Raw genomic sequence first — 10,000 nt, 5'->3', positions numbered from 1 at the left:
GGGGGAAAATAAGTATTGGACACGTCAACATTTTCAGTAAGTATACTTCCAATGAGGCTATTTGCATGACATTTTCACCAGACATTAGTATTAACTCAGATAATCCACTCATATAAAAAAATCCAAACATTAATGTCCATAGGTAGAGTTATGTGTAATAAAGTGGAATGACACAGGAAAAAAGTATTGAACACGCCTGCTGAAATTTCTTAAATACTTTGTTGAAAAGCCTTTATTCGTAATGACAGCTTCAAGGCATTTCCTGTATGACGAAACTAATCAGTCACAGTATTCTGGTGTGAGTTTGGCCCATTCTTTTAAACAGATAGTCCTTTAATATTAAAGATTTCAGGGGTCCCTCTTGTGAAACCTGATCTTTAGTTAACTTCCAAAACTGTTCAATTGAAGCTTCCTTTGCTGAATGGTTTGGATCATTGTCCTGCTGGAAGGTCTAGCCATGTCTCATCCTCATCATCCTGGTGAATGTAAAGATTCTCCCAGAACAAAATGACTCCATTCATCATTCCTTCAACTGTATGAAATCTCTTAGTACCATGAGATGCAAAACAGCCCACACCATGATGCCACCACCTCCAAACCTCACTGTTGGTATGGTATTTTTAGGGTGATGCATAGTGCCATTTCTCCTCCAAATATGGTGTGTAGTATGACATCTGAAAATGTTGCTCTTGCCTGACCAGAATACATTCTCTCAGTATTTCATAGGATTGTTCAAATGTTGTGTAGCAAACTTTCAACGAGCTTTTGACATGTTTTTCTTCAGCAATAGAGTCATGGGATGGGATGGCGTGCATAGAGGCCATGGCGGTGGAGTGCATTACCTATGATTTTCTCTGTAACAATTGTACCTGCTGCCTCCAAATCTTTCTGGAGCTTTCTCAGAGTGGTCCTTGGCTCTTCTGACTATCCTTCTGACTTCCTGGTCAGAAATCTTGCAAGGAGATTCTGTGCATGGCCAGTTGATGATGCAGTGATGTTTCTTCCACTTGCAGATAATGGCTCCAATACTGCTTGCTGGATGATTCTGAAGTTTTGAAGTGCATCTGTAACCAGTTCCATTGATATGTTTTGCAACAATAAGGTTGCAAAGGTCTTGGGAGCTCTTTGCCTTTACCCATCATGAAATGTTTCTTGTGTGACACCTTGGTAACAAAAAAACTTTTTATAGCCCACCAGTATGTACTAACCCAGCTTATATCAATTTGCACAGACAGGAGGGATAATTTCTCTAACTACTTATAGATTCCAGTTTGTTCCTTGTCATTCCTCGCCTTTGTGTACTGCTTTTTCTTAGCGCGTTCAATACTTTTTCCCTGTGCCATTCCACTTTTTTACTAATAACACTACTTTTAGACATTAATGTTTGGGTTTTTATATATGTGTGGATTACCTGTCCGGTGAAAATTTCATGCGAATAGCCTCACTGGAAGTATACTCACTGAAAAAAATGTTGACGCGTTCAATACTTATTTTCCCCGCTGTACAGTATGTATGTGAGTGACAGATGTATGTGTGAGAGTGTATTGGACCTTGTGTCTGTGTGTTTATGTGTAAATGTACTGTATATATGAATAAGTGTTTGTAAGTGTGTGTGTTTATGTCTATAAGTATTATAGTATGTGTGTGTGTGTGTGTGTGTGTGTGCGTGTGTGTGCGTGTGTGTGTACCCGCTCTGTGCAGTGGGCTGCTGGACACTTTTCTGGCTGGTGCTGGCCGCCGCGGACTCGCAGACGCAGAACCCGGCGAGATGGAACGTTCAGACGGCGTCAGCTTGTCGCAATCTTCCGAGTAGAACGACCCGCTACTCCCCTCCCTGTCTGACACGTGGTCCCGATCAGGATCCCGATCCCGGTCCACATCCGCTGGCTCCTTGGTTCTGGTGCGGGCCCGATCCAGCCTGGACTCCCGGTCCAGGTCATGGTCGTGGTCATGGTCCCCCGGCGAGCTGTCGGAATCCTCCCACCGCTTGTCCCGTTTCGGCCAAGTGAGGCACTGAAGCGCTCCGACTCCTTCCCCTTCGCGGGCGTCTGGCGCTCGACTCCTTCCGGCGGCTCGCAGAGACTGGCAGCTCAGCTCGAGCTCCCGATTGTCCTCGGAATTGTTCGGAGTTATGCCCTGGGAATTCATGCTTTCCCCTTCCTGAAGAGGAGAGATCACACACACACACACACACACACACATATCAGACAACAGCATGGAGGGTGTGTTTGCCAGTGTTGGCAGAGGGGCAGGGAGCACCACCTTAGAGGATGAAGTTGCAGTATGTTTTCTGATACATGAATCATTAACATGAGCACACACCATCTGGCTCCTATTTCCTCACCTCAGAGCAACTCTAGGCCCCTACGCCTAAAGCACTAGGGAGCTCTGGCACACTAAACACACCCCCACACACACACACACAAACACACACACGCACAAACACACACACGTGGCTCACTTACATATGGACACATGCACACACATTTACACTCTTTCTCTCTCTCACACACACACACACGCACATATATGTACACTCACCCATGTACATATTTGTTCATATACAAGCACATAAAAACACATGTATGAATATGTGCATAAAACCAAACCAACTCAGTTATACACACTAGCGTGTGTATGTGCTCTCTAACTTGCTCATACACACACACACACACACACACACACACGCACAGAAAGGTCATGTCTCACAAAAAGTAAACATCCCCTGTGCTGCAAGTATACACGCGAGAAGTGGGTCAGCTGAAATGAAAAAGTACATATCAACAAAAGTGAATCCCGTAGTAGCCTACATTATAACATGACATCTTTCTACCTTTCCTGCTTGAAATACCGTCCCCATGCCTTGGAAACAGCCTCAGAAACAACCTCAGTGTGTGTGTGTGTGTTTGTCGAACATGCATCTTCAACATCAGCACCCCAAACACCATCACCACTAATCTAAGCGAGACTTAAGTGTCTTGCTCTGGTTACTGTTACCTTGGTGATTTATCCATTAAGGGCCGTGTTCGTTTGGCGACTGGAACCAATTGTTCATCTCTCTTCACAGACGCCATGGACACAAATACAAAACAATATCAACCAATGATGCAATGCGGCTGGAAACAGGACAAAGCGTTCCTGGTCTCTCTCTCCCTCCTCCCTACTTTTTGTCTTTCTTTTCTCTCTCTCTCTTTCATGTGTGTGTGTTTGTGTGTGTGTGTGTGTTTGTGTGTTTTCCCCTGAGCCCCAAATTATGGAGAAACAGGGATGAATATCTCAACAAATATTTGTAAAAATCACGATTAGTGCTGTCAGTTAAACGCGTTATTAACGGCGTTAACGTAAACCTATTTTAACGGCGTCAATTTTTTTAACGCGAGATTAACATTCTTTTTGGTTAAACAAACTTTGTAGTTTTTTCACATGCTGTTGCAACAACTAGTAACGTTAGAACAACTACAACACCACACTGGATTTAGCTAGACCGAAACTAAACAATATGCACTGACAAATGGAATGGAATGTTGTATGTGCTGCACGTACACGCCCCCTTTTAGGGAAAAGATGACTGATATAATGGAAACCTATGCTGCATCAAAGTGGGGAGCGAAAAGGGCTTATACTTAGTAAATGTTGAAACAAACGTGAATAAAAGGCACAAAATAAGGTTGGTGTAAGAGTTATCTGTGTGTTTATGGGATTAATGTGACCATGTTCCTATGGTTTGCTCTTTCTAGTTTACAGGAGTGTCACAAATGTATCGATAGGCACAGTCAAACTACCCGTGGCTGACTATAACTAAGTTCAGCAAGCTTAACTTTACATGTCATAACATAAACATGTCGTAACTAAACATAAGTCACACATTCATTCTATCACTGTAATATGAACGTAGCCTATTTCCTACAACTACAGTAGGTGAGATAATTGGCTACGTTATACTGAAGTTCCACAGTTAGCTAGCTAGCAAGCTAACCATTTTGCATGGGATATTATGGTAAGTGTACATGCTAAATTTGTTCTCAATATGGGGTATTGCAAACGAATTAGGTTGGTAATGTACATAGTTTCGACATGAGTAAGTTACATAAACATAATTCTTCATAACTGCCGTGTTAGTAAAATGATTGAATGTCCTGTGAATTAAAAATAGATGTAACGTCAGCGTGTGATTACTAGCTGTCTATCAATGATATATTGTTAACTTGTTTTCCTCTAAAATGGGGCGTGATGCAGATTAAATGTATCTTTATGATGATGCGCCGTTAGTAGGCTACGTAAAGGCATGCTGCACACACTTGTTTGGGCTTATGAGCCGGCCAAAGAGAAGCCTAGCCTAGGCTGACGCATTAAATGTGTGCCGCCAAAGATTCTTTCACCGTCACTTGTTCTGTTATCAACATTCCTCTTTGGCTGCTACTATTTGCGATGCACTCTGCTTTCGACATTCATTTACATTAGATTCCATTCTTTTCAATACAACTCCACACACCAACATTGCACTTTGGCGCCGTGTAAATCACGATTCAGTTATATTTGGTCGACGCTGCTCCATAAAATCCATTGTTCATCCAGTGTTTGCCTGTTAAAAACTTCGGCGCTGATGTGTGTGGCAAGTGACAGTGCACCATAGACTGTAGGCCTATAAAATGGCAATGCACTCATGTTGAAAACTTCCTTATTTTCAACTGAACTCAAAGATAATGAATATAGTATGAATATAATATTTTCTGTTTGTTATGCCCTTTATAATGTGTGTAGGCCTACATTTTGTGCATTTATATCAGCTAAATTTCTGAAGAATATTGTGTTGCCTTAGGTCTGCTGCACATCTTTTGAAATTTGATTTGAAATAATCAAATAGACCTACGTCTTAAAGTTCAGTTAATAAAGTAACTTGCTTTGCTTTCATTTGAATCCCAATCAAGATACACAATAATTGCTTTATTGTTAATATGGACTCCTGGAAAGTTCAGAAATGCACAATAATAGAATTTTAACCATATGATAAAATATGTGATTAATCGTGATTAACTATAGGAATTCAGCGATTAATCGCGATTAAAATTTTTAATCTTTTGACAGCACTAATCACGATATCACCGCTCTGTGTTGCTGCACCAAGTCAAGAAGCTGATTTGTGGTGCAAGGCCAAAATGCCCCCTTGTCGTACCCCTGATATATTTATCCTCTAGTGTGGAGAATTGGTTCATGCCTATCAGAGCTGAAAAAGACAAAAAAACGCATCAAACGGTCACTGCAATCTCACAAAACAGGTATTTTCAGACAGATTGATCAGAGCGAAATGTTAAACTTCTTCATTTTATAATCAGACAACAAGAACATAACATTTTGTGTTGATTTTGGCAAGGGGAAATACCAAGAACACACGTTTCAGACTGGGCTGACAAAAGCACTCACTACCAAGCTAGAGAATGGCAGGCTGCACATGTTCAGTTGGCACTGGTAGCCTGTGGCTGACATTTCAGGATTAAGACGATTTAGAGGGCTGGCCTAGCGATCTCGCAGATGAGATGCATGCAGGCTCTTGCTGAACATGCGTTGCCACCTGCCTTCTGCTTTCTATCAGACGGTGACTTGGCCAACAGAGGAGCCATACTCAGGTCACGAGGGGTGTGTGGGGTCTAATGATGACCTGCTGTTTCTGGCGGGTCTCTCCAACCAAGTCTGCAGTTTATGCGGCCCCTCTGACTGAATCAGCCACAAACGTCATCTCTCCTGCCCTGTTGCATACAACTACAGCAACAAAAATGAAGCAAGCCACCACGGGAGGCTGCCCAACAAAGACGACAGCAGTGGTACTTAGGCCTAATGTAAACGTTAGCTCACGGCTATCAATAAACGTCAAGTTAGGTAATAAAGCAAACAAATCATACGACGAATGATGATAACCGTATCTATCTACCCAGTTATCTTTTCTCTAGTGATAACACGCACACCTGGTCAGACGATTATGCCTAGTGAAGTAACAGTTAAAGTTACTGAAGATGTAACGACAAGACATTTTGACTTGTGAGCTACAGGTGGAAGGCAATCTCATATTCCATATTTAGCTAGAAGCTAGTTAGCGACTGACCTATCTCCAATCATAACACTGTACGTTGTGTACGTCGGTAGGCTACTTAAACAGACACTCCACACTGTTCACATTCAAGTTGCAGGACAAAAAAAATCATATCATGCATCTTGCATTACTGGCAGGCAGCTCGAGTAGATTTCCCGAAGATGCATTAGCTTGCTGGATAACGTTTCTGTCAGCTGTCACTGTACAGATAGCAAGCAAACAATTGGCTAATTGGAAGCAGAATTCAGACACCAGTGTGGAACCTACCTTTCTGTTCATTTCCACGAATTCATGTCTTCTGTGTGTTGACGCCTGAAGCGAGGAAATTGCAAGGATGATTCAGGAGTTAGCAAAGCAACTGTTGTCCCAGCTACCCAAAGAGCTAGCTTGCTAGCAACATTGTTGTCTCCCCTTGTAGAAAATGGCCGTGGAACTTTCTTAAGGGTGGGTAACTAATTTCGCAAGCCTTTAATTCGACGACACACACGACCACAATCTAGGTGGGGTGGCTGCGACGGGACAGCCTGGACTACAGTCAACTCCAGCTCGCCGAAATCATTCTTGCAGACAGATCGAATCCACGCCTCGGTTGCTCCGACTGTCACAGACGCTTCGCCATGGCAACACGAACCAAACCACTTGTTGCGTAAAGTTCCGCCTGTTCGATACATTATGGCTACATTCTATTTTCTATTCTGATGATTGGGAACTGTTTGGATACATTTGTAACAGTGACGATAACACAAATCTGCCCGTGGTTGTTTAAATAGGCTATTTGCATTCGTTAGTATTAAGATTTGTTGTTCACGATAAAAGCTCTCTCGTATCACATTATTATTTCTATGATCAGAAACATGCATGGATTAGCCTATGTGTTTACAGGCATTAAATTCCCTGTTTCGTTTATGTAGGCTAACTCAAAGTGGATGAAGTTAGGATAGTATGTGTGTTTCAAAAAAACATTAAGGAACGCCATTTCCCATGATTCATTGCCACAAATTGGTCCAGGGATAAACGGTGTAATTCCAATGAGGGCCTGTTGGGGGAGTGATGCCTAGAGATAGAGGCGATCACAGTTATTATGGCAGTATAAATACCGAGGACTCGCCTCCGTTTGTAATTTTCAAACACTTCTTGGCGGGGGAGGTCGACAATAGTCTCCTGGCTCTGTCAAAGTACTGCAAGAGAGAGATAGAGAAAGAGAGTGGGCTAACTGTGACGAACCGACGGGCCACTTGCTTCCTACGGGGATTATAGGATGGTAATCAGGGTATACATCGCCTCTTCCTCCGGGTCTGTCGCGGTGAGTAGAAGGGGAACTGATCCAGATTTTTGGGAGTAGTAATTTCTGAGTAGCATCCACTGAAAGGGAGAGTGAAAAACCAAACTTGCGCAGTCATGAAGGCTGCACTGTATCCGTTCACGACTGCTGACCATGGGAACAGAGAACAGTTGTTTATGTAACTTCCCTGCGTGGACATGGGCAGCTCGCTCGTGCGGAGTCGTGCAGATCAGAAATATTTTGCATGTATCTGTCAGGCTTATGCAAACTTTAAAAGAGAGGGATAGACTTGGTCGCGATGGTCAAATCATATTAAGGTGTTTCTGCGTTATATTTGAGGTATCCTGATCTTGCTTATGAATTAGGCTACTTCTTTTGAACTGAAAACATTCGTGCGGGTGACACTCACACGCACATATACACATCCACATTTTCGGATTTTGACTCTTAAAACATTTGTTTTACAATTGTAAACACCACACACATTAGTGCGTGGCATTATGTTCAGATTGTATGTATGCAGCATTGTTGTCTCATCCTACTAAATTTTCAAGGCAAGTCATATTAATATATATCATGTTTACCAATCACGCGTAATAAGAATTCCCTTACACTTGACTTCCAGATAGACCTCTGACGTCTCTAGCCTGTTCACATAGTCTGACTGTGTCAATGCTATCTATATTGTGAATCACGGCAGCAGAAACCATGAAGGTTCAAAGTGCATGTCCGATGTAGTTTGCTTGCTGACGTGTAGAACATACAGCGGTTATTCATTCTGTCACACGCCTTTATTTAAAGCATGCCAAATTGAGGAGCAACAATCATGCCTGAGTAAATACGCGTAAAAACGAGTTGTATGGAGTCTGATACTCAATCTGACAAAGTGTGAAAAGATGGGGCAAAGACATGCGCAGCAAGTGTGATGAAGGTAGATATGTCAGGGCGTCAGCACATGCACGACTGATAAAGAGACAGAGTAAACATTTCATGTTTCTGATATCTACTTTAATGCCGTTTCGGTCGGAGACATGACAATCATTAATCCAAATGCTTTGTGCACTGGGCTAGTGCACTACATACCATTCTGAATATTGTGTATTGAGAAGGTGTGTGTATGTGCGCGCGCGCGTTCTGTAAGGAGGGGTGTGTGTGCACGGTGTATAGTACTTCAGACCGTGTTTGGTCGTGATGATAACAGTGCCTCGCGCTTAAAGTGGAGGAATAATGAGAGCCTTAGGTAATGGCTTGGCCAAGGCTGAGATTTCCCACATCGCCATTTTCAAACTAAATTCATTCTTGTTTACAGAAAGAGTTATTTTTAGAGTTGAGCCCAGTATGCAGTAGTTTCACGCACACACACACGAAGACAGAACTGATCTGAACTATTTATTTATTTATTTATTTATTTATTTAATTATTCATTTATGTATTTATATTTTATTCTGTTTAATTTTTCTTTCTTTTCTCACTTTTTGGTTTGAGGGCTACTTTCTGTAAACAATTACCACCCACATTGTTGTGTGGCAAACTCTATCTATACAGTATATCTATCTATATCTATCTATCTATCTATCTATCTATCTATCTATCTATCTATCTGTCTGTCTTAAAAAAAGCAAAATCTGGTGGTTGAAGCAGAAGAGACACACACACACACACACACACACACACACACACCTCTCTACTAATTACACAGAAGTAGACAGATGGGTGTGTTCTTAGTCACACAGCTGTTCTGTTACACAAACGGCTGACTGATTCTAATCCTAGAAATGAGCAACACACACACACACACACACACACACACACACAAACACACAACCATACATACACCATGAAATGAGCAGCACTGAGATTATCGAGAGGCTTATGGTCATTTCAGATGAGGTGAGAATTACCCACAATATTTGATAATCTCCTCTCTCTTTGATCATTTTTTATCTGGACTCTTGGTTGTGCATAATGTCAATGTCTCTCTCACATACACTGTCTCTTTTCTTTTCTTACTTTCTCTCTCTCTCACTCTCTCTTGCACACTATCTATCTATCTATCTATCTATCTATCTATCTATCTATCTATCTATCTGTCTGTCTGTCTGTCTGTCTGTCTGTCTGTCTAACAATCGTTGCACATGTCTGTCTGCCCATCCGTGCCCCTCGGTCCTGCTGTTACTGTAAGACAGTGAAGCCACTGGGCATGTTCAGTGCAGGCTGGGTAATGCCAGGAGAATCCTTACTTAACATCTGCCCAGATGCCCTCAGTGTCCAGGCAACACACACACACACACACACACACACACACACACACACACACACACACACACACACACACACACACACACACACACACACACTCACACTCACACACACACACACACACACACTCACACACACACACACACACACACACACACACACACACTCACACCATGCACTGTGTGGGCCGTGTTTTTAAATCTTGTTAATCTTCACCTTAAGGAATTAATTAAACTGCATGAAATAGAGATAAAACTCTGTTGAGCTGCAGGTGCCTAGATGTGACACAAGCATGAAAACCTTTTAAGGAAAAGACTGAAACACACAGATGACAGATGAAAATACTCAAACACACAGATGACAGATGTGAATGC

At 42.2% G+C, this 10,000-nt stretch overlaps 2 protein-coding genes across 2 annotated transcripts in view; one reads left to right on the top strand and one right to left on the bottom strand.

The window, feature by feature from the left end:
- lca5 (lebercilin LCA5) overlaps positions 1 to 1,998 on the bottom strand; it is a gene marked incomplete at its 5' end in the record, with an annotated part of 28,177 nt that extends 26,179 nt beyond the window's left edge. The window contains 1 exon segment of the mRNA XM_048249676.1: positions 1,689 to 1,998. Coding sequence (XP_048105633.1) covers positions 1,689 to 1,998 — 310 coding nt within the window.
- Positions 1,999 to 7,147: 5,149 nt separating this feature from the next.
- The window catches only part of sh3bgrl2 (SH3 domain binding glutamate-rich protein like 2), a 17,280-nt gene continuing 14,427 nt past the window's right edge, over positions 7,148 to 10,000 (top strand). Inside the window, exon 1 of the mRNA XM_048251356.1 lies at positions 7,148 to 7,388. Coding sequence (XP_048107313.1) covers positions 7,344 to 7,388 — 45 coding nt within the window. The 5' untranslated portion in view covers positions 7,148 to 7,343. The remainder of the gene's footprint in view (positions 7,389 to 10,000) is intronic.

The sequence above is a fragment of the Alosa alosa genome, chromosome 8 (genome assembly GCF_017589495.1).
Source record: "Alosa alosa isolate M-15738 ecotype Scorff River chromosome 8, AALO_Geno_1.1, whole genome shotgun sequence".
In the NCBI taxonomy this organism is placed as follows: domain Eukaryota; kingdom Metazoa; phylum Chordata; class Actinopteri; order Clupeiformes; family Clupeidae; genus Alosa; species Alosa alosa.
This window is presented reverse-complemented; position numbering and strand designations above follow the sequence as displayed.